Source organism: Sander lucioperca, chromosome 6, assembly GCF_008315115.2.
Source record: "Sander lucioperca isolate FBNREF2018 chromosome 6, SLUC_FBN_1.2, whole genome shotgun sequence".
NCBI classification, from domain to species: Eukaryota; Metazoa; Chordata; class Actinopteri; order Perciformes; family Percidae; genus Sander; species Sander lucioperca.
In genome coordinates, this window is record NC_050178.1 from 32,719,894 (window position 1) to 32,745,467 (window position 25,574).

The 25,574-nt window shown below is 39.4% G+C and overlaps 1 protein-coding gene across 1 annotated transcript in view; it reads left to right on the forward strand.

Annotated features, from left to right (window-relative positions):
• Positions 1-637: 637 nt before the first annotated feature.
• The window catches only part of mdfi (MyoD family inhibitor), a 32,609-nt gene continuing 7,672 nt past the window's right edge, over positions 638-25,574 (forward strand). Inside the window, exons 1-3 of the mRNA XM_031323264.2 lie at positions 638-1,155; positions 2,579-2,780; positions 18,402-18,539. Of these exons, the coding sequence (XP_031179124.1) occupies positions 2,630-2,780; positions 18,402-18,539 (289 nt within the window). The 5' untranslated portion in view covers positions 638-1,155; positions 2,579-2,629. The remainder of the gene's footprint in view (positions 1,156-2,578; positions 2,781-18,401; positions 18,540-25,574) is intronic.

A 25,574-nucleotide genomic window follows, 5' to 3' on the forward strand; every position in this document is an offset into this window, starting at 1 on the left:
CCACAGTGAGTCACAACAACATGAAAACAGTGGCCCTGCACCTGAAGAACAAGGGTTTGGTTGACTCATGTCAGAGTACAATACGTGTACATGGCATGTTAAAAAAAGTCCAGAGAATTAAGAATTTTACTGAATGTACACTAAAATCACAAGTGAAAAAATCTTCAAAAAGTATCAGTTATGTTTTCAGAGTTTCTTCAAAGTTGAAATAAGAAGCATCGGCTGACAAAAAGTAGCTAACTAACCATTTTCACACCTACAGTATTGGTTTTTTTTTTAAGAACTGAAATTATAATAATATAGCAGCAATGACTTCACAGAACATTATTGGAATATCATATGGTAGGCCTATATTATAGGAGACTAAAATGCCATTACTATAGCTAAAATAGTGCTCATAAGTGAGCATCAAAATGTAGCATGGGATTTTTAGTGAGTATATACAGTTGTGACCTTAAATAAAAAGTTATATTCACAAACTGTTACTCTATCATTAATGACAAAACATATGGTTCCTGGGCTCATAATTCCTGATGAAAGCTACCCTGTGTTAGTGCTGTGTCTGGTTCGGGTTAAGGGGGTAATTATATGACAGTATAGTTCAGCCCAACGAGTTTGTAGCCTGGAGGAAGCACAATCACTGCTGACTGTAGTTTCCTGTCCAATAGCTGCAGCACAGAAGTCTGAGGCAAGTATAGTGGGAGTAAAGAGAGAGGAGAGACCGACACAGGTCGGATACTGCTGCTCATTTTAAGAGTTTAAACAAGTTTGGGACAGTGGTGTAGCCTACTTGGACTTTCTTTGCAGAAACGCAACAGAAAGTGAGTATAGCCTAAGCCCTGCACTGCAGACAAAGTGAGCTGCCTGCAGAGACACACAAAACTTCCCAACATCTGGTCTGCTGGAGGACGGGGCGAGCCGGAGAGAGAAACTTTGGAGGCGGAGAGAATCTATCTTCGCTGGAGAAAAATGCATTGAATTGGGAGTTTTGGGGGGACCTACATGAGCCGAAACGAGATTTGGTGGTCGTGTAAGGTGACAAGAGTGGAGGGAAAGAGGACAGGAAAGGTCTCGGAGGGCGAGAAGTCCACCTGGAGCGGTCAGAGAATGAATTAGCCGAAGGTTTGGCTGCACCGCGTTCCAGCCAGAGAGAAGGTAAGCAGTTGTTTTGCTGTGTTGTTGTAGATCAAAGCGAGTAATTCTGCAGCATGAATCTAGACAGAAAAAGTATCGCCACACTGGAGCTGCGCTCGGTCTGAGCATGCAGGGACTCGTTTAGGGAAAGCAGGGCGCAGACATGCAATACAGGTAAACAGAATACGGCCGTTATAAGCTAGCAGTAACATTTAGTAGCCTAAGCCTATTTATACTTTCAAATTCAGCGTACATTTCTCTTTAAAGGTAGGCTTAACTATTTGCAAAACCTGTGTAGGCACACGCATGCTTTTTAAACTACAAGTTTGGCACTGATTTTAAGTGTGCGTTGCGATGACTTTTTCTCTGTTACCGAAACTTCTTTACACTTTCTACCGTATATAAAGCATACAACTAAGCCAATTGTAGTTATTTAAGGGTGAATACTTTTGTCTAAACTCGTTAAACGTCGCTTCATCAAGCGCAATTACAAAAAAAAACTTAGAGCTAGGTTGTCAAAACTTTTGGGGGCAGCGAATGTGCAGAGCAAAACCACGGGAGCGCGCAAACAGCTGTCCAGCTGAGCTGCTGTTGGCAGGGTAGGCGCGCGCCAAACACACATTGGCACGTGACCCAGTTAACGTGTCCGGTGCTCGGTTTTGATTGCCTGCTCGACTCCTCTCTAAAACATCAGATAAAAACACACGTCGGTGGGCAATTAAGCAAGTATGAAGGTCATAAGTTAGCCTCTCTCATTTAGGCTATATGTCGCTTAGCAACCATTTAGTAAGGCTGCAGCCTTGGGCCAAAAATAAAAGTCTAATCTTTTAGCCTATTTAAGTATGATAGATTATTGCATCTACTTGAGAAACGACCCTTGTATATATTATTAAATAGTTTCAAAATAAAAAAATAAAAACTCATAATCTTGACTGGGAGTGATAAATTAAGTAAATATGAACAATATTTAGGCAGCTTTTTGTGTTGTTCCGTGTTATTCTTTGTGAGTGTGTGTTCTTTACAATGAATTACTGCTTTTATTATGGTTGCCTTTTTTTTAATCTCATGTTAGTTATATACTACCCTCATTGTTATTATTTGCACAACATAACTTTAAAGAGTTTAAACACTATTAATTAAAAGTAGGCTATGATTAGGCACGTCCGGTGTGTTACCACTGTTTGATGAAAGCAGCACGACAAGCCCCTTCCTTTAGTGATTTTATAGCTGTAAGGGATTCATGGTTGTTCAAGTTGTGCACGATTACACCTCTCTCTCTCTCTCTCTCTCTCTCTCTCTCTCTCTCTCTCTCTCTCTCTCTCTCTCTAAAGCACTGGCCTGTTGGCGTGTTGCTCAATTTAAAAAGACAATAAGAAATCTTTCATGTGACCCATGTGATCATCTCTGTAATAATATTTTTGGCTGTCTCCTCTCTCTGCTTCAGGCTCACTCCTTGGCCCCTCCACCTCCTCCCACAAGAGCCAGGCCTACGCCCATGGATGAGGAGAGGAGTGCCCCTGCCATCTCCCCAGAGCCACCTGATGAGGTGGACCCCAGTGTACCAGCTCCACAACCCAGTTCACATGCAACCTTGACCACAGAGAGCACAAACAGCTGTCCAAACCCAAAGCCCTGTCCTAGTCCAGGTAAGGAAGAAGTTGCAGTAGAAAAACAGACAGACCTACACAAACAGCTTTTTTTAATCTGGTGTGTAGCTGTTTGTTTAGTGTTTCTGTGTTAGAGAAAGAACAAGAGACAGTCCCATCACAGAACAGTTATGTGATGGGTCTGAACAAGCCTTGAATAGTAGGTTTATAACTACTACCACAGAGTTCTATTAAAGTTCCTTTGTTGTTTTTTGGTGTGTGTTTAGTTTTAGTTTAGTTCATTACGATCCCCATTAGCTAGAGCATTGCAGCTGCTGTTCTTCCTGGGGTCCACAAAACAGACATTACATCGTGACAATGCAACGATTACAACTTGCATCATAACCGTAACAATAATCAGATCATTTGAAATAGTCCATTTCACTTCAGTGTCCCCAACACATAATTCAGACACAGCCACAAGCCACAAGACCTAGTAACAGAATCAAACTCACATTTGTATTTTGTTCAAAACTTAGCCAAACTTCCTAGAAATCTAGACGCACCTTAGCGGCAGCAAATGTAATTTGCAGCCAGGGTCAGTCTAGTAACTCTCCGTTGGCTTGCGAGCTGGAAAAACCAAATTCTGGTCAGGCCAATCACATCGTGTATAGAGTCGGTGGGCGGGCTTAACATAGACGGCAGAGTTGTGACGGTTCCGCGTGAATTCCCTGCTACTTGAAAACAAAGAAGATGGCTGCTGCTGCTGGCAAACAGCGGTCTTTCGAATCGGCTTCGGCCGCGACTCTGGAAGATTTGGAGTTAAACACTGAAGTTCTTTCTTAAAAAAGGAAGATCTGTTCGGAGTTTTGCCGACCGGATATGGCAAAAGTTCTAGCATTGCTCTGGTTGGCTATGAGTGCAGAGGGAATTTGAAAGACAACCGTTTATCCCGCCCCTCGGATTGACCCCTGCCAATGGTGAGTTCCCAGACCCAACATCTTGATTTTGGTCTGGCTTGTCAGGCTAAGCCAAACTAGTATACAAAAGATGCTGTTTTACTAAAATTTGAAAATCAACTTTAATGTTTTCTTGTGTGATATGTCTTGTAAGTAAATAACAGTCATGCATAGCTTGGTACAAGACCGTTCGTTTGATGCGTTGATTTCGGTATTGTACAATTTCCTTCTATAACATGTCTGAGAGTAGTCATGTCTATCTAAACTGAATGATAAATTATTATACAAAATAAACTGTCTTTGTAAAAGAGATATTTCTGATAAATACAAGTCATGAATAGAATAATCAGTTTTTAACAAATAACCAAGCTAGACAATTCTGCATTGCAATAACATTCATTGCGTATTCACATGGATTGTGTGTGTCTGTGTTTACTGTAAGTTTGACTGCCTCAAAAAAAGCAAGACAGAAAGTAGTTATAAAGAGTTCAAGCCATTTATTATGAAAAAGAGAAGCTAGTGTATTTGTGCTAGGGTTGCAGCTATCGATTATTTTAGTAATTGAGTATTCTACCGATTATTCCATCGATTAATCAAGTAATCGGATAAGAAATACTTTTGTTTTACTGAAGAGCAATAATATACAGGCTTGGTTTAATTTTCGGAAAAAGCAAAATTTGTATTGCCTACATTGCTTACAATATCATCTCTTAAAAAAACTAAACATATTAAGTGCATTTAAGTGCCATATTACATTGTTTTTAAAGAAAACATTTTCTGAAATGCAATAACAACCTCAAACTAAGGCATACATTAAACATATATAAACATTACCTTAAGTTGTGCAACTTAACTTTCAGAACTACAAGTTTCAACCTGAGACTGATCTGTATATAGGCCTATATGTAAATATTAGTTATACTCAACCTATTTTCATTTATATATTTGATTACAGTGCTACACAGCTCTGTTACTCTTATGCCAGTAGATCGTTGATCAACTGTTTCTCCGTGAAGAGAGAGAGTGAGAGTCAAGTCAAGTCATTTTATTTGTATAGCACATTTAAACGAACAACAGTTGACCCAAAGTGCTTTAGGCGTCAGCTACGTCGCGTGTCCGTTTATATTTCGGCTCCTATGTTAACAGGTTAGAGCTTACACACTGCCTGCGTGACACGCACATCTCAGGTGCGACTCGAGCCGCGCCGAAAATGCGTGCATGCTAGAAATGGGACCGACGCCTATTTTTCACGCGACACGCAAGCGTGTTGGAAGCGTTTCCAGGCAAAATAGAATAGGAAAAGATGTTTATATGTCATTTTGACACTAATACATATTAATAAATGACATGTTGATGTTTGAAAGTATCTAGGTTTTGATATAAATGCAGATGTAAATGTAATAAAAAAAAAAAAAATTGATTTTCTAATATTGCACCTGTCAATACAGAACGAAATATTCTGTAGCCTATTTTGCCGTCAATACTGCCGACGTTGTCTTTGCTGTAATCAAATCAGTCTATATTTATGTTTAACATGGTATTTCATTTTATCAAACACCGGCCTTAGAGGTAGAGCAGGGAAAGCAGAAACAGTATGCCTTAAAGATACATAATCAAGTGTGCAAAGTTCCATGAATATAGTTGTGAAATAATGTAACATAGAATAAAACAACAGTTGAACAAAATTAGCAAATACAAAAAAGTAAGGAAAGTTCAGTTCAGTTCATAGCTCTGAATCTTAAAAAAAAAAAAAAACTAATTAAAGGGAGTTAAAAGCAAGAGAGTAAAAATGCGTCTTCAGGTTTGATTTAAAACTGGCAATTGTATTACAGGAATTGATATGGGGTGGGAGGGAATTCCAGAGTTTGGGAGCTACTACAGAAAAGGCTCGATCCCCTCTGGTTTTTAGGTGTGTCTGGGGGATGACAAGGAGTTGTTGGGTTGTGGACCTGAGTGCCCTGAGAGAGAGTGGTGCGCAACAATCAGCTGTTTTTCCAAAGGGATAGTCAACAAGTCGTCTATTTAGATCAAATTGTGGTCACCACTAAGTATTTTCTTGTCTTTGATTTTGGTAGTTGTTGTGTTTGGTGTAGTTTCATTGTCCATACGACTCTGTGATTTACTTTTGTCGGGTCCGCTTCGTGGAATGGACGATTAAGTTAGACTCTATGTTTTCTGTTGAGATGCTGAAGCACTGACGTCGTGCTATTATTGTAGTAAGCTAGTTCAATTTTGCAGTAGACACACTGTACAGAGTTTTCGTTTGAACTGATTCCAAACTTTGGACACTTGTCGTTTTCTCCACCCTGTCTCTTCTCTTAGCCCCTTACGCGCTTTCTTCATTTTGTAATCAGTCTTCATGACATGTGTCGCAAGCAGCGTCAGCCCAGTGTGCGACAGTAATAATCCTCCGTGCGGAAACACCGTGAGCGATACGTTGGTAACATTAATTAAACGAAGCTTCGAGGCAAATCATTTTGCATCGAGAATTTTTAGTAATCGAATTATTCGAGGAATCGTTTCAGCCCTAATTTGTGCTGAGAGAGAATATCTCTCTATGCTCTTTCATGCATATGAACCTCATTATGGTAGAAGGTTGGCCATTGTGTGAGTGAATATATAGCTGGATGCAACACATTTTCCTTTTTTTCCAAGCTATAGGAGACCAGTTACCCCAAAACAAGAATAGACCAAATTATTCACCTTTGTGAAAGTGTGTATAGGTTGATGTTAGTTTTCCAGAGTGGAATAGTCTTGAGTCACTGTTATGATTAAATTTTACAGACTGGTAATTACTAATCGCTATTGGTAGACTCAGAAGCTGTGTTCTAGTGACTCTCCCACTAATTCCTACAAAATCATTGTGTGTTTTTGGTGGATGTCATGGTGATTCATTAGGTCAGAGGCCTTCTCACTGACAGATAAAAACAGTTTCTCGGTCTGTGTGGGGGACGTGCCGCCTTGGATGATCTAAGGGGTCAAGACCAATTCAGCGCTGTGGAACGCTTAAAGGCCGCAATGGGACTCATGGGAATTGGGGAATGAATCCATGACCCTTCCCCTTTGTGTGATTGGTCATGGTAAGGGTTGACTGACACTGGGGCGAAAACAAGGGAACTTGGACCAACTCAGGGCAGTATTGTGCCTGAATGACTCATCCAGGATGAAGTTCCCTCAAGCTTCAGTGACAAAACGACAGCACAGCGCAGGTCCTATGGGGCAATTGGGGTAGGTGTGGTAAATAATTAGAGAAGTGTGCAAAGATTTAAGTGGCTTGTTGCCGTGGGAACCTGCCACAAAATCCTCCAATGGTCGATGGAGTTTTTTTGTTTTGTTTTCTAAAGACAAGTCTCAACCCAATTTATTATGATAACTGTATTGAATGTGCAAAAGCATAGAATCTACACACGCACATTTCTGTTCTTCGCTACATTGTACAGCATCAGATTTAATGATAATACCTCTGTGTAGAGTTTTAGAGTTATTAAACTGTAGGTTTGTGCCTGAACATGTTCTCGTGGCTGTGCTGACTTTACCTGTGCTTGCTTCTTAGGAAGCCAACCCAAAGTATAACTGTGGCTTCTCCCACTAAAGTTAGACTGCTTGTCTGGCTGACTGGACTAATTTGTGTGTGTGTGTGTGTGTGTGTGTGTCTGTGTGTGTGTGTGTGTGTGTGTGTGTGTGTAGGTGAGCCAGGGTGGGGAGGAGAAGATTGGTCAGGCTACCACTGAGGGCAACAAGGCCCTGCTTTCAGTGCTATGCTTCACCCCCCACCCATCCCTCAGCCTGCAGAGTGCAGGGCTTTGGAAGAACACAACAGGCACATATACAGTAGATCTAACAGACTTAAGTCATTTTTTGCCCATGGATGCATCATAACAAAGGGATAACAGGTCCCAAGATTGTGCTCTTTATTCCAATCAAAGTTGCTTAGCCAGCGCATATGCCAGACAAGTTATTTTTCTTCCTGGTTTACTTCCATGATGTACAGCCCATAATAAATGTCCATTAGTGTCTCTTTTCCTGTTCCTGACTAGCCTGATAATCAGACTGAATCATGTTACTTCATTCATTTGTCCTGACATTAAGTTAGTCCATTTCTTAAATGGGAGGTGGGTGTTTTGTTCAATCAGTAGCAAATGACGTATCCATCCCACTAGCACTGTTTTTATTTATATGCAATCTGCAATGGCTGTTGCCATGCCATGCCCAGCTCTCTTAAGGCTCTGACACACCAACGCGATTATAAAGACTGACAGCTGGCAGAAAGTAAACATTTGTTAGAATCTCTGTCAAACGTCTGAGCACTTCAGATTGTTTTTGTTTTTGTAATTATTTTTTATCTCAAAATCTCTGAATCGGGACCTCCAGGATTTGGGACTGTGGAGCATCTTGTCTGTCAAGCTCAAGTTACTTTATTGCCATATCAACATGATTGATTGTAATTTGTCTTAGTGAGCTCATTAAAACAAAGACAAAAATAGTAAAGCCACTCATTTATAAAGCACATGATACATTAAACATAAACAAAAAACAAAAAGTATAAAACAAAAAAATCACAACCTCAGTTGTCCAAAAATATTGGTCTGAAGAAAATGCTTTTTGCCACCCTAACCTGTTTTACAGGTTTAGACGTTTGCTGGTGTCTCTTTGTTTATCCTGGTGCTTTATTATAATGTATACAATAAAAAAAAAAAATCCCTCTGTCTACATCAGTCTAAACTGCATTTATTTTATCTCTCTCCATTCTCTGCGCTCCAGCAGCTATTTGCCTACTTGTCCTTTTTTAGTCCCTGAGATTTGTTGAGGCTTGTGTGTCTAATTTGGTTTCTCACAGAGATTGAAATAAACTAGGAGCAATTTGAGGCGTTTTTACAGCATATTTGAACTACGAAAATGAGCATGCTTTTTTTCTTCTTCACCACCTCGCAAACATTTGAGAAACTGCTGCTGCTCTGGTGGCCTGCACCTCTCTCTCTCTCTCTCTCTCTCTCTCTCTCTTTCTCTCACCAACTGCTGACTTGAGTAGCGTCTCCAAATCCTCATAACCCATGTCATATACTGTTGACAGTTAGTGTCAGCATGATAGTTCTAGCTACCCAGCAAACTGTCTTGTTGAGACACTTGAGTGGGGGCCCTGTTACTGTACAGTTACCGTTACAGTGACAGATCTGATGGTTACCCCTTTAAGTGTGTCGCTGTTGTTGCTTCCAGTTTCAAGTCTACAGTTGTGGCAGAGGTGTTATGTAGAGACCGACCTTTTTTTTTAGGCTGATATTGATGCATTAGGCTAATACAAATCGGACAACAATATATCAATATTTATATCTGTAATAACTCCATATCGGCCTATAATATCGGCTTGTCATTGTGTGCATTAGAGCGGGGTATATACAATACATTTGCCACCGTAGCTTGAGATTGACGCTCTTCCTGAATGTGAAATACTGAATTCTGCTTATCCTGTCAGAATGACCGTTAGACTGTCCTTAGTTTCCATATGTTGCACAGTATAGTGTGTGTTTGTAAATCTGATGGTGGTGTCCCTGTTTAAGGCTCCTTGTGTTAAATGCAGCAGTATGGCACTCAGTTAGCAAAGCAGCTGTACTTTCCCAGGAACCAGAGGAATCTCAGAGACAAAGTAACACAATTAAATTCCCCTTAAGCCTGTTCAACAGCAGACAGTTTTTGTCTTTAATGAGCTTACACTGCTTCATTCTCTCAGCAGCTATAATCTCTGATTTTGGACATATTCCAGTGCTGCACTCTCACAGCCCCTCTGTGCAATGTGTTTGTGGGAATGTGTTTCTGTGTGTGCTTTTGGCTGGATTCCAGCTGAACAATTGCCTCTTCTTTCCTTTTCTTTGTGTGTGTGCATATATGGGTTTTTGTGTATTTGTTGTGGGACACAGATAAAAAAAAAGGTTTCTGTAGTTATGTGTTTTCTTTGTATTTCCCTTCGTCATGGTCAGAACCCTAGCGGTTGTGTGTGGTTTCAATCAGTTCCAGTCATTACTGCTGGCCATAGAGCTGCTACTGCGTCGTCTCCACCAACTCCACTCTGCTGAAGATTACTCTGCTTGGTTGCTCTTCACCTCATCTCATTGTATCGTCTTTCCAATTCCCTCAACTCTTATCTCTATCTTTTTTTTAGGATAAATATTTGTATTCTTATTTATTTAAAACAAACAAAACACAAACAAAACATAGAACTCACAACATTCGTACATCACCTCCCTGTCTGAACCCCACACCCACCATCACCACTATACAATTCGGTTTTTCCCCTTCTCTCTTCCTTGACAAGATGACAAGCTATATGAAATAATATATATATATATATATATATATATATATATATATATATATATATATATATATATATATATATAATATTAAATAAAAAAAATAACAACAAAATAGACAACAAACACATCTTTCCATCTTTCCACAATACATTCTAGCCTCCTAGGACCCCTCCAGAAATCTCAGGTACTTTCCCCTTTTTTTAGTGTAAAAACTCAATCTAGCAAACTGTTTGTATGACATTTTTTCAACTTCTTGTGTGCTTATTTCTAACTTTATGTTTTTAGAGATGAGTTAGCAAGGTGTGCAACATGCATGTGTGCGAACATTTTTGTCTGTGTGCACCTGAAAAGTGCACTTTCAAGTAGGGCTCCAACTGTAACGACTATTTGTATTATTGATCAAACTGCTAATTGTTTTTACGATTACAGGATAAATTATTTAGTCTATTAAATGTCAGAGAAAAGTAAAAATATAGAGTTGTAAAAATGATTTAAAAAAAGTCATTTTATTTTAAATTGCATTATATTACTTATTTCACTGATTCACTACAATACTATTACTAATAGATTGCGTTTGTGCTTTAATATTTTATATTATATGCTTTATCATAGTATCATCTTCCATTCTATTGTCTATTGCCTTATATTTGTTTCATTTCTGTATAGTGTGCAATATTACACATACTGCACATATATTATAAATAACATATACTTGATTGACCTCATCTCGTCTTTTCTTATCTCAACGTGTTGTAAAATGCCCATCACAATTTCCCTGAGCCTTCAAATTGCTTGTTTGGCCCAATCAACAGTCCAAAACCACAACATATTAAATTTACAGTGATCAACCCTGCAATATATTAATATATTATATTAATAATATTAATATCGAGGTATTTGGTCAATTTTTTTTTGAAAAATTAGATTTTCTCCATATCGCCGAGCTCTACTTGACAGCATTAAACAGAGTTGCAGCTTAACATTTGCGCTACATGATGAAAGTTTTAACTTATCTGGTGAATTTTGGATGCCTGTTTGCTCCCGTTTGTGACTGGTAGGGTACATATGTACTGTATGTCTTTGCCGAAGGGTTGTAAACACCTTAGGCCATGTCCACACGTACCAAAACAATCTTTTTTTCCCCGTCTTCCCTGGCATCGTTTCAAGAATGTTTGCGTCCAAACGGATCCATTTGTAAATGACTCAACACGCTACTTCATATTCCAGGCCTATAGGTGGCGCTGTTTCTGCTGCAGAAATTCACCAGAAACAGAGAAGAAGAGGCGGAGCATGCGCATAAAGCTTGCACACTGTATAGCCCTAGTAACCCTAATAGGCTCAATATCTTCTCCAGCAGGAACCAAGGGGGTAAGATTCTCCTCGGACCGCGTAGCTCCTATGGCAACATTTTGTTTAAGTGTAATTACTAATGTTAACTAGCATTTTAGCTAGCAATAATTAGCCTGTGCCTATGTTATCTCCTTACATACACCTACGCTCTCCGTCTCTGCAAGATTGGGAATGATTGAGATTTCTCTTGGCACAGCTACCAGAAGACTTACAACTTTCAGACAGGTTGCTCGCGACACATTTATGTCGTCTCTCTCAGTTGGAGGCTGCGCAGTAATGCTCAGCCATCACCGGAAAAGTGCTTCTAATATCCTTCACTGGTCTCCGTCCAGAGCAATGGGATCTGTTGGTCCATTCTATATACAGTCTATGGCAGGAACACAAGCATGTAGTCCGCCATTGTTGTTATGAGATGTCGTCGCGGGATAAGAGGTCAAAGGCTAGAGGTCGAGGGGTGTGGCGATGACATCATTGATACGCAAGTATGCGGCTTGCCATCCAAACAAAGACGCAAGGGTGTCGTTTTCGAATTTTTTCACCCTGGGACCAGGTTTCAAAAAAGTGCGTCTTCAGGCAGTGCGTTTACAGGATTCGCTTGGACGATCGACCAAAACGAAAGAGTTTCCGTGTGGATGGGCCCTAAGAGACCTCCTTTCGTATGCACATAGAATACTGTGCCTCTAAAGAAGTACTAGTAAAGCTGTAGAAACAGGGTTCAGTTGGGTGGTGATGGCCCAGTGGATATGACACATGCCTTTGGTGTGGGAGACCGGGGTTTGATTCCCACTGCGATACATCAACCAATGTGTCCCTGAGCAAGACACTTAACCCCTAGTTGCTTCAGAGGTGTGTGACCTCTGACATATATAGCAATTGTAAGTTGCTTTGGATAAAAGTGTCAGCTAAATGACATGACATGTAATGTAATGTAAAAGGCAGAAGGTAAACTCAACTGAGAGGAACAGCAGGTTGCACTCCCCTTCAGGTGATCCAGGATGTGTCACATCATTTGCCAGCTCACATCGCCTGGATCTGTGTGTGTGTGTTTGTGTTGTGTTTATGCTAACCATTGCTTTATGTGATCCATATGTTTTTGCTTGTTTACTAGGGGACTGATATTCCTCTGGATCACCCTTTCAGGGCCCATGACACGTGTACACACCAAATTACAAACATACATGAACACACACACACACACACACACACACACACACACACACACACACACACAGTCAAGCATGCACAAACAAATACACATACTCACCCACACGTGTAAACACACAGCCAGATCTCCTCAGTGGCTCTTGATTGCTCTGGTCTGATTTGAATTAGAGGCTCATCTTTCTCAGATCTCAGAAATGGCTCTGAGGTCGAGCGGTTTGGTGGTTTGATGCTGATGCCAACACACAATTGGTTGAAGGCCTGCTTGGATGGCACTAGGGGTTCGGTGGGGATGTGTTTTTACTCCAACAATCGTGGTTTTGAACATTTACAGAGGAAAGGCTTTGACTGAGTCACAAGACCTACACACTTTTAACCCATAGGACTCTCATTGGCAACAGAAGTCTAAAAGAGAATACATAACAGACTACTATACTGACGTATGAAGTGGTTAAGCTGACCAGATGATTGAACACATACTCAGGAGGAATGTGCAAGTGTTAAACAGATATTCAGATAATTGATGTACGTATTTATTGCATATCTTTAACGTTACTTTTTCCAACAAGGGCAGCAATACTACTACTACTATTACTATGACTACTTTTGTCATATGTTGTCTGGCTAGTTTAGATAAATCTGTATTTCTCAGATATAATAGTAATCAATTGTTCTTCAAATTATTTGTTGTGGAGTCATGAATCTTACACTGAAGAATTTGCTTACGCTGGGCTCTCGTGTGGCTTTGATAATGACATAATTGCCCCCAAAAGCAGCTTCCACAGAAAGGGACCAAAACAAAATGAGGAGGATTAGTATAACCCGATAAATACCACCTAAAGCACTTTTTGTTTGAATTATATTACTGATCTCAATATTTTCAAAAATCTGCCAACTGACTAGTCATTAAAGTCAGTTGTTGCCTGCCAGCACATGGTGAAATATTACTTTTTTATTATTCATCCTCAAATATATTTTTGATAAATGGGTACCAGCTGCATCGAACAATGGGCGATTATAGGTAACTGATGGATTTCGATGAGCTAATTGATAACTGATTATAGGATTATTTAACATGATGTTTAAACAGATAATCAAAAATACATGACTACATGTGTGGCTGGGCCTATGGACAGATGTAGACCGAGTTACATATGCTTTGCATAATTTACTTAAAACCTATCGAACACTGAGTGTTCTCTAAAGTAATTACAAGAAAGTAAAATAAGGATGGATGGGTGAATGGATGTAATAATAGATAGACATATACACTGCTTGCCAATGACATATGCAACCTATAATACGCACACATATCTCTAAACTAGACATTTGGCATTGTTGGGGGCAACAGTTCTCACTAGAGGCTTTCATATCTGAAGCTGGCTGATTGAGACTAATGGATACAACATGGGCCTTAGAAATAGCTTCCACATGCAAGAGGCAAGCAAATGTGTGTGGAGAGAGCTGTTACTAGATATAGCAAGGTAACATTGGAGTATATGTGTTTAATGTGTGTATGTGTGTGTGTGTGTGTGTGTGTGTGTGTGTGTGTGTGTGTGTGTGTGCGCACACAGGTATGTGTGTGGGGTTTGTGTACCACTGTCTAATAGAACGGAAGAGAAGGAACACACACACACACACACACACACACACACACACACACACACATACACACACGAAGGCAAACACAAATCCTCCAATGCTTTAAACACTGCTCCTCTTCATCAATGTTTGACCACCTTACATAACCAAACGATTCAATGTCATACCAGTAGCTTTGATATACTTTGTTATCTAAGAAAATAAAGCAGTTTTCCTTCAGACAGAGGCCCCGTTCTGACCTCATCTGCATAAAGTTGAATCCAGCCAACTTTATGCAAATTATGAGCGGCCGGCTTGGCTTGACACCTCTCAAAAGCTGACAACAAAATCTTTTAAACTGACCTTTGTAGATCTAAAATAAAGACAGATTCAGCAACTGCATAGCCTATTTCTCGCTTAAAATGTTTTCAGAAACACGTTTCGGTGAACTTTTTTGTAAAATAAGAGATGGTATTCCAAAGGAGCCACCATTACGGTCGGTTTTGAAATCAGGGAGCAGCCAGTGTGACACCATCGTCCAATCAGCGGCAGCCATCGCGGTTGTAGGAGGTCAGCTTGTCAGTGGTCATTGAAGAGAAACTAGTGGCAAGCCCACTAGCATGCAATCCTGGGAAGCGGGGCGATCCCATCCATGAAAACAACGTGTATATGGACACGTACTGACGAGCTGACGATAGTGTTACGTTCGTACGAGTCAAAACACATTACATTACTTACTTCCTCCTCTTCATCCCCTGTGGGACATAAGGCTGCAAAGAGAACTCTCCATTGCATTTACTCCTTGGCAACATGCTGCGAATCTCCCTGTGACAGGTGCATCTTGTCTAGCAGCTTCTCCAACTTTTAGACACTCCAGCTAGCAGGGCCGTTTCTAGCCCAAAAAGGGCCAACTTCTTCCTAAGACGGACAGCACTGTTGTTGCCAACTTGGCCTTTGTTTGTGGTGTGACTGATTCACTTCTAGTCTCTTCTTAATTTAAATAAAAAGGTTTATGATTGATCTTATAATCATTTTCAAAACATTCAAAACTGTTAATGTGTTATTTCTGTTTTAAAAGGCAGCAATAAATAACACCGTGATTATTCTTCAGACTATAATTGTACCAACAAAATCTATAATCATTGCATCCCTACACACAAACAGCCTATATGCAAACAGAAATAATGTACGTGTTTATTTGCATATAGAGCAGGGAAGTGAGATCCGATCACAAGTGGTCTCTCAGGGCGCATTTGGAGACACATTCTACTGCCAGGTGGAAACACACTTGTGATCGGATCACTCAGGACAGATGTTAAAACCAGGTCAAAACAGGCCCCTAAGGGTGCGTGGAGCTCTGCATCTTGGGAATCTTGCAAAGTCATCCTGCTTCAACAATACAACATTACAAACATTAGCATAAACAGTGCACGGTACCAAACAACAGCAGAAAAATCAATAATCAAATAATTATTCGAAATGAAACATAATTGGCCTACATTTTTGGTTATGTCTGTCCCTCTGTGTGTTACAGACACACAATACACACAGCACACCAACCGCTATGCATACTGTTAAATGGAATTCACTAAAACACGTGGCAGGGCCTCACTATATCAGCATCTTTAACTTAGTCAGACATGACTTACTGGAAGTTAGTCATTGTTACAATAAGTGAACAAACAACTGATTCTCAACATTGTGATGGGTATTTTTCTGAATTTATTTAGTACTTTCAAGTAGGTGTGGGCAATATGGGAAAAATATTACAATGATTAATCGCAGATTTTTATCTTTTAGTATGTCATGGTATTTCCCTCTGTGTTAAAACCACTATTTACATCAGTGATTAATCTGCAGATTATTTATTCATTAATTGTTTGGTCTATAAAAATTCAGAAAACAGTGAAAAATGTCCATTTAATTTTTCCAGAGTCCACGATGAAAGCTTGACAAAATAAGAAAATCCTTTAGCGAATTACTTTAACAATGAATTGATTATCAAAATAGTTGCCGATTATTTTTCTGTCGATCTACTAATCGATTAATTGATTAATCGTTGCAGCTCTAGAATAAAAATGTTTTCACAGATTCATTTGAGTCATCATGATATCTGGTATATATAATGTATGAAAATAGTGTCATTTGATGAGGAAGCGACAATAACTTAATAATACTGAAATATAGCCCAGCCCTAAAATGTGTGATATGTGTGATACCTTGGTAAAATTGGAAATAAACTGGTCCACTCTTCAATAGTTAAACTAAAAGTGTAGTTGTGAGTAAAATGCATGTAATGGCATTTCGGTTTCATTTTAAAAGACAGCTCTGTCATGTGAATTGTATGGCTGCAACTAATGATTATTTTCATTGTCGATTAATCTGTTGATTATTATTTTCTCGATTAATCGATTAGTTGTTTGGTCCATAAAATGTCAGGAAATGGTGAAGTGTCGATCAGTGTTTTCCAAAGCCCAAGATGACTTCCTCAAATGTCTTGTTTTGTCCACAACTCAAAAATATTCAGTTTATTGTCATAGAGGAGTGAAGAAACTAGAAACTATTCACATTTAAAAAGCTGGAATCAGAGAATGTTTTCTTTTTTCATAAAAAAATGACATAAACCGATTAATCGATTATCAAAATAGTTTTAATAGGCAATTATTTTAATAGTTGATAGTAATCGTAATAGTAATAGTAATCTTTGCAGCTCTAGTGAATTGATTTGTAATTATACTAAAACTCATGTTCCTGCCTGGACCTCCATAAATGAATAAAGCAAAGTGTTTAAGTCCAAATAACCAACACAGTAGTTATATTTGGATGAACACAATATCAGAACCAGATAACTGGATTCTATCAACTACTCATCTCATCCCTCACTTTTTTGTTTTTACTTTATCATCGAAATAAACTGCCTCTATTATTTTTACATCTTATCTTTCACTTCCCTCAAAACACTTAACTTTGCATAGGCATTATATATGTTTAGCTGCAAAAATGGTAATTAATCTATGAAGTTATGCCAAATATGTGAATTTATTTGTAAAAGTGGAGAGGGAATGTGAACTGGAGACGAAGAGTGCAAGAGGCAGGGGACAGAAAAGAGAGGACAGATAGAGAAGTGAGCGAGAGTGGATAGAGTAAATAAACATAGCCGGGAAGTGTTGAGTCGACGCACAGGACGCGGTTTGGTTTGTGTGTGTGTTTGTTAAACCCAGCTGGCTCCCATTTGCCCAGGAATGAGGCTGCACCTCTCAGAGGCCCAAGTCTGCCCTGCTTTGAAGGCCTCTGTGTGGTGTGTATGTATGTATGTGTATATATGTATATATATATATATATATATATATATATATATGTGTGTGTGTGTGTGTGTGTGTGTGTGTGTGTGTGTGTGTGTGTGTGTGTGATAACAGCTTCATTAGAGCACTGCATGGTACCGGTGAACACATAAAACCCAGACATGTATTTACTGTATGTATATTATGTGTACGTTCTCTTATGTGTTCAATTTAAACACACATACATCCACTCTCAAACACAAACAGACATCCCAGCACACACATAGACCCACACAGATTTCAGGTTTCACAAGCATGCACATAGACCCCTAAACAGTCCCAAGAGGCTGCATTTAACTGCTTCCAGATGCAAGTTCAGGACAGAGCACACAAATACAGACAAAATCTTCTGCTTTGTTGAAGTCAGCAGAACTACTCTGTTTAAATTAATTAAGTGCTAGTGGATGGTAAATGACATGGGAGTAGACAAGTTAACTACAAGTGGGAAAGCAGCTTGCTGCTGATACCTGATGATATCAACATGGAAAGCAGCTACTCACTTAGGAAACCTGGGAATCCAAACCTCAAAACCTTCAAAATAAACTTAACATAAATATAAAAATGTGTGGTCTTACAGAAAACTGTTAATATTGTAATATTATTGTATATGTAACTGTGTGTAGGGGTGGGGCAAAATATCGATACAGCAACATATTGTTATCCTTCGTGCGATATGAGAATCGATACGCTGGCACCAAATATCGATATTTTAATTACTAAAATAAGGCGCTCTAAAAAGATTTCCCTGCTCCCAGCATTGCTACTTCATGAGATAAAACCTGCACTTAACCTTTTCACGGATATTTTGTATTCATAGTTAGACCGATATCATGATATGGGATTGTCTAGCAATATATTGATTATCACATAATTGCTTGATCGTGATATTATCGGTTTAGTGAGCCATTAATCGTGTATCATATCAAATCGTGAGGTACCCTGTGATTCTCACCCCTAATTGTGTTTTTTTCTCTCTTTTAGATGTGGCCCACACCTATACTGAGCCCCTCATATTGATGTTAAATGGCACCCCAGAAAGGTTGCAAGGCGATGGTGAAGACAAGTGGAGCAGCAGCCTCTCACACTCAGAGCTTACAACACCCAGCAAGAGTATCACGTGTAAGTAAAGAGCACCCTTGCACACACACATTCACACATAGGGACACCCACTCAGAGAGACTGGTGAGTTTTGTTTCCATTACCGATCATTGGTCTGATGAGTCACATTGTCCTGACCTTTTACAAATATATTTGTACACCCTGAAGAAATAGGTCATGTAATTCTACACACAGACAGAAATATCTACATTGTCAGCAAAGTAGGTTAAGTTTCTGATTTCTGAACAGAAGCACCCAAATCCCCACACTTGAAATTAAACACATATTCTCCTCTTGCCCTCTTTTTTCTTCATTTTATTCTCTGTCTGATTGGCACTGTGGAATTTACTTATTTAGGGTTCATTGGACATCTTGGTGTCAGTCAAATCAAAATAAGTACCCCCCAAAAAAGCCTCCAATTTGATCAATAGAGAGCTGAAGTCCTGTCACATCCAGGCTAGCTGGTTCCACTAGTGTCTGGAACTCAATGCAGTCTCCCATTGAGTATTTCTTTCATCCGTCTTTCTGAAAAAGTGTGTTTCTTTGACAGATACAATAGATGAGTATCTACTACAGCACTTGCTATTAGAATGTTAACAATTATTGTGTTAGCTTTCATAAATATTAAAGCCCATTCATTGTAGCCCTCCCTTATCCATTATATCCACCCACATTCATGTAACTAGCATCATTTTCCCAATGTATTAGCTGTAATCTCTGCTGTTTAAAAATGTCTATGCTGGCGTTCTAGTGGCCTATGGGGTTTTAAGATGGCGATCAAGTTATCGCAACATCCTTGGTTCGAGTCCAGTGGGGGACCGTTGTTACATGTAATCCATCCCTCTCACTCCTCATTTCCTATTACCTCTCTCCTGTGTAAATGAAGGAAAAAATTAAAAAGAAAGATAATGGCAAAAATGCCTGATAAAATACATCTCTGCAATTTGTCCCTCCCTGTTTATTTGGAACGCTCAACACCCAACTGGCTTCAGTGTGTCAAGTTTGCCATTTTTAACCCACAACAATCTTGGGCTTATAGGAAACTAGTGCAATGCCCGTTGAAAATGTGCCTGTTTGGAACAGGCAATTGCTTGGCCTGTGGTATTGCTGCTTGTAGAATTCTTCAAAACCAAATTGTACCCCAAAATGACTTACAGAAGGACCCCAAACCACTTAATATGCAACTCCACTGTATAGCCTCCTACTGACTTACAGTGTAGGCTACGTCTACATCAGAGGAAGTCATTGTACTACTATATTTACCTGACAGAGAACGGGGCAGATTCAGAATGTAATCATAAAATATCACAATGAAAATGTGGAGTAATCAGACATTAATGTCATGGACTCATGGCAGTGTGCTATCCATCCGACCCGTTATGAGAGCTAATCAGCACATATCTGCGTTCATCAACCACCAGAACCGGACCGTGTACACACACGCAGAGAGAGAGAGAGAGAGAGAGAGAGAGAGAGAGAGAGAGCGAGAGAGAGACGTTGTCTTGTGTCGTATGATCGTTACCGAATTTAACACTTCAGCAGAGGTGCTCATTTCCGTACAGGTTTAGTGGGTTGACAGTTAACGGTGAAGTATGGATTTGATTCGCGGGGGTATTTTGGCGACGGTAATATTATTAGTGTTGTAAGTTAGCAGTAGACTTAATTAACCCGACCCAGGGCGAGTCTGATGAAAGCTGGCTGTGCTTTGCATGTGTGGGATTCTGAAACGACCTTAAATTCGGGAATTGTTGTTTGTTTATTCAAAGTCAAAGACAGTCCAAAGTAGTGCAACATTGCACATTTTTGTGGGTCTGAGGTATATGTCACATTTTAGCTGCCAAAGCTCCGCTGCTCTCTGTCTCTGGTCCTCAGGGTGAGAGGGGAGTGGCCAGCGGCTAGAGCGGCAAAAGCCAGTGTGTGCTTCTTTTACCTATATATTTAACGATATATTTTGCATTTCTAATCCAAACAACGTCAAACTTGGCACTGCACTTACTCGTGCCCATAGCAGACACCTGTCAAGATTGAAATCCATCGGACTAACGGTTCAAGAGATATGCACATAACACACAGACAGACAGACAGACGTTCCTGCAATTTATAGATAGATGGTGTTTGTTAGAGGTTGATTAAAACAAAAGGATTATATAATTTTGTAAAAAACGTACCATCCCTGTCTAGACACATAGACTATACCATCAGGCTTTCTTACTTCTGTAACAGAAACCAGAGGCGCTCTATTCTGCACTCTGTGAAATGTTTTTTTGACCAATCCACTCAAATATATATATATATTTATCATTGCACAACATAAAGTTGCTACTGTAGTTGGCTGTTGTACTGAAATAAGAAAATTGCAGGAGGATAGATAAATGTGACTCATATTGTGTGCGTTTATTTAACTACTTTCCAAAATCTCCAGCTGTCCAATCATTACACTCCCCACTGGGCGTATCATCAGCGCTCCACCTCAATTTGCTGGCGAGGAGTGACGCACCTGGAAGTTCTCCTTCCAGAGTCATATCACTAATCAGCACCACCCATTTCCCTCCCTCATATTACAAGTCCCACGGTTATCTTTCAGCCAGAGAGAGAGACTCTCTTTCACTCTGCTTGATGTGCAGTCGCTCCAACTCTTTAAAGCAAAGCCTATGTCATTACCCCACCACATATATTTTTCTTGCTTTCACTCCAGTTTGAAATAAGTAGAATCTCAACCTACTGTAATTCTCAAACGAGTTCTACTGTGCCATTTATTCACTTAGAAGACCGAGTTTCACAATAAAACACCCACAAAACTCTAAGCCAGGGGTTCTCAAATGTATTAGTCAAAGGTCCGCATCTGATTTTTATTCAAGATCAGAGGTCCGAAATGATTGGAAATAACAAAATAACATTTAATCAATTCACTTATAACTTTTAAGCAAGATACAGTACTTTCAAGTTGAGGACTCTGTTTTCCTGGTCAACTTTTGTACCAATACCAGTAGCTTTATTTGGTAGCCTCTGTAATAAAAACAAAAACAAAAAAATAATTTCAGTTGCAACCTATTTTTCATTTTGTTATTTATTTAGAACATATTACACACCACACAAAATAAACCCCCTCCTTACCTCCTTCCCCCCCTCCAAACCCATCCCTATAACCTCCAGCTTGTCAGTCTGTCAGCAGGGCATGCAAAATGCCATTATATTATTTTGCAGCAAACTTATTTGCATGGAGTTTTGAAAAGTGCTACCACACTATGGACAGCTTTATTGACATTGCTGTGACTCACTGTGACTCCGGTCTCAGATCAACTACGGTCCGTTACACCACTACTGTATATTCAACATCACTAACAATGTATTTAACAATAGAACATGTATTTAAAAATAGAAAATGTTACAATTCAAAAGGTATTGTATTCATAACACGAGGTATGGGCTGGGTCTGGATTGACTTGCCGCTCAGTCCGGACCTTGGTTTGGACTTTGAGAAGCCCTGCTCTAAGCTAAGTTGTTTAGTTGCTTGGCCACTAACCTCAAAGCACAGTGTTCTAAATCTGTCCGTAATGTCATTCAAAGAAAAAGAGGGATGGTGTAAGTGGATGAAAGGAGGAATAGAGGGGGGAAAAGACGGTTGAGTAAGCTGAAATGTGAGCATGTGTTAGAAAACTAAGAGCAATATTTCCTGGAATCCAGGGCCAGCCTTGGGTGACATGCACAAACACACAAACCTGCCCCATGGTAATAGCTAGTTTGCTGTAACTGAATAACCAGCAGTTCAGTCCGGAAATGGATAAGTGAATGCTGTGTGTTTTGAGTAGGTGTGCGAATGTCTGCTGTCTTCGTTTATGTTTGTGCCTCTACCTGTCCTGTCTGCTGTGTGTGTCTATTTCAGGCCCAGGCTGGAAGACTTAGAGGTTTGGATTAGATTTTCTTTCTGCCTCTCTCTCTGCTTTATTTTACATCCCAATAAACTCTATGAAACCCCCCAGCTCCATATGCTGTGCAGGGAGGGTTATGCAACTCCAGTAGGCTTGGACAAAATGTACCACCATGAACACCAGTCCTCACTGGCTTTCCATTTGCCTTCATGTGCCTCCTCCCTTCATCCACAGCTTCCTCTATCTGCAACTTACGCAATCACACATGTTCACAGGACTTGAAACGCAAACTAAACAGTGAAAGCTTAAAACTTTATCCCTTTCTCAGGTGAATATGCAGCATGTCTGCTCATCCCCATGATTATATGTGTTGTGTGTGAGTTGGTCTATGTGAACCTCATAAGCCACTATCAGCCTGAATGCAGTTTAAATATGGTCTGTGTCATCTGCAACCAATCAATCAATCATCACCTGTCCCTCCTCTGTTCCATTATGAGCGTGAAGACGTTACAAAATAGCTGTGTGACTTAGGTCTGTGGTGAGGTCATGGCTGTGTGACATCTGGGATTGTGTGTGTGAATGTGTTTGTGAGTAAGAGGGTGAGGACACAGAAGCAAAAACAGAAAATTCCTCATCTCGTGTGCTCAGTCTCGCAGTGATGACATCAGAGCTATAGTATGTGGCTGGCAGTGTGCCTTTGATAAGCTGTCTGAGAACAATGTGCAGAGAGATCTGTTAACATATGTGAGTGTGTGTGTTATGACCTGAGTCAAACGCACTCCCTGTCAGTGATGTCATGAACACACTGCTGTCTTTGACGTCACAGTCACAGCAGGATACACGTTCACAGATGTTTAACTGCTTCCACTCTTTTGGACTCCGGGGAAACAATGACACACGTAGTTAATCACTGACAGGATCACAGTAGCATGTATGATGTTTATTTTTATCAGTTAGAAACCTTTTCACTAAATTAAATCATAACATAAACCAGATAAAAGACCGGCCCTTTTTATGCATGTGTAAATGAGGGCATGGAAGGGTGTCTAAGGGAAATGCTGAGCAGTGCCGTTATTGTTATTATCTTGTCACCAAAAGGGAGCAGTGTGCAGTGTGTTGTTGGTGGGAAATCTAACAGGACTGTAACATTGCCTTTAATTAGAGACCAGTCACTGTGCTGAAACTGTTTTCCATCTCTGTTCATCTGTGTAAATTCTCTCTTTACTTTTCTTTCAGTCTCTCTTGTCTTCCTCTGAATTTACTATCTCTTTGTTAGTCACATTTAAACCCATATTTTACACACCTGTCAGTTATATAACGGTGACACGGTGTGGGTAGTGATGTCACAGAGGTCATGTGTGAATGTGAAGGTGGTTGGTTGACGTCTCAGGTCAGGGATTAGTGTTGCTGTGTGTCGGGATGTTCCTTGCAAGTCTGCTGTCTTTTCCTCTTTTATTCAAAATATAGGCTTAGCCCTCCTCTTGAAATATTTGCACACTGTTTACATTCATTTGTCAGGTGAAACTCACACAAATGAGTCAAATCGTGCAAAAAAAAAAAAAAAAAAGGAATTTACAGTAAGTGATTTTGGGTGGGTTGAATAAGAAAAATTAAAGACTTTTTCCACTTTTGGGTATTGGGCAAGTTGTTGTTTTGCATCAGCTAATGTCATATTACATGTTTCCATGCTAACCTAAAAACAAAGAAATGTACTTGGCAAATGTCAAAACAAAAAGACTAATGCCCATGCACAGCTGTGTTTTTCCTGGTATAGAAAAAGCAAAACATGTGCATTAGTCAACTTGCAATTGGTCCACCCTTTGAGTGCTGAGATAGTTAGATCATATATATATATATATATATATATATATATATATATATATATATATATATATATATTGTATGTATTGTATATTGATTCATGGTTAATATGTCTGCTATTTAAAGGCTAATTCAGGTTATTTTTAGTTTCGGGTCATTGTTTGCATTGATTGGGTTCAAAACTTCCTTAAATACTTAACTGAGATTTTGTCACTCAATTATACAATTACACTCAGAAATCAGACCTGCCTATTGTACCCCATCTTTAAATGCGTCTGTTGCATAAAGCTTTCTTATTGTGACGCTGTATGCATATCATATTGTTCTGTGAGTATGAACTGCCAACTGGGAAAAGGCTTCACAGCCTTCTATTGGTAGTTACAGATAAGGTGTGGGATTTTTTTTTGCAGGTTTTGGTATCTTTAATCTGGCAACACAAATAACACAAAAACACACAGTAAATGGAGCAGCACCACTGACATCACTCAGTAGTCCATCAGAGTTATCAGTTTTATCCACAGCCAGATACATAACTTATACAGACAAATGTATGAGCAGTGCTACAGTTTAAAAAAAGGATCAAATGGACTTTTATAACAAAATATGTTGAATTTTAACAAAGGGTACTTTGTTAAACTCTGTTTTTTTTCATTGAAAGTAAAAATAATTTTGAAATGAAAGAAAACCATTCATTTTAGCCAAAGGTGAGTCACAATTTTGAAGCAGCAGTCTTCTGCATCTGACTGAACTCGGTGTTCACATTACTTTTGCAGCGTAGTGAGTGGGTGCAACTAAACAAGCCTAATTAACGCTGTAGTGTTGTAGACAAAAATGTGGGAAACCGTAATTGAAAACTGTTTTAAATAACATTATACAGCAGCAACTTATCATTTTCCCATTCTTACAGTTAGAGTAGTTGACACTTCTGGCCCATAATTAAAAACAACCCAACTATTGCAAGAAAAACCCAGAAGAGAGTCAGTGGATAAGATGTTTCTGGGAGACTGGGGTAAATAGATATTGATGAAATGTGCAAATATTGTGAAACTGAACTCTTTTTACTTTTATCATTAATGCCATATGTCCTCATTGACAAAACAATTACCGGTACATTTCAAGAAATCAAAATTTGTGTTTGAGTGAGCAAATATTTGGTTGGACACCCAGATACTTTGCCTCGGTTATGCTTAATAATAATAAAAAAAACCATGTATGTACATTTGTGTATCGTTAGCAAGAAGGCACGGGGTGTCCTTGTGGGTGCACGGTCCATCCATCCATCCATCCATCCGTGTTCCCTGTGTTAATTACTTGTTTCCCAAGTTGCATTTGGGAGTACAAATTTGATCCGGTGAAAAAGTATGTA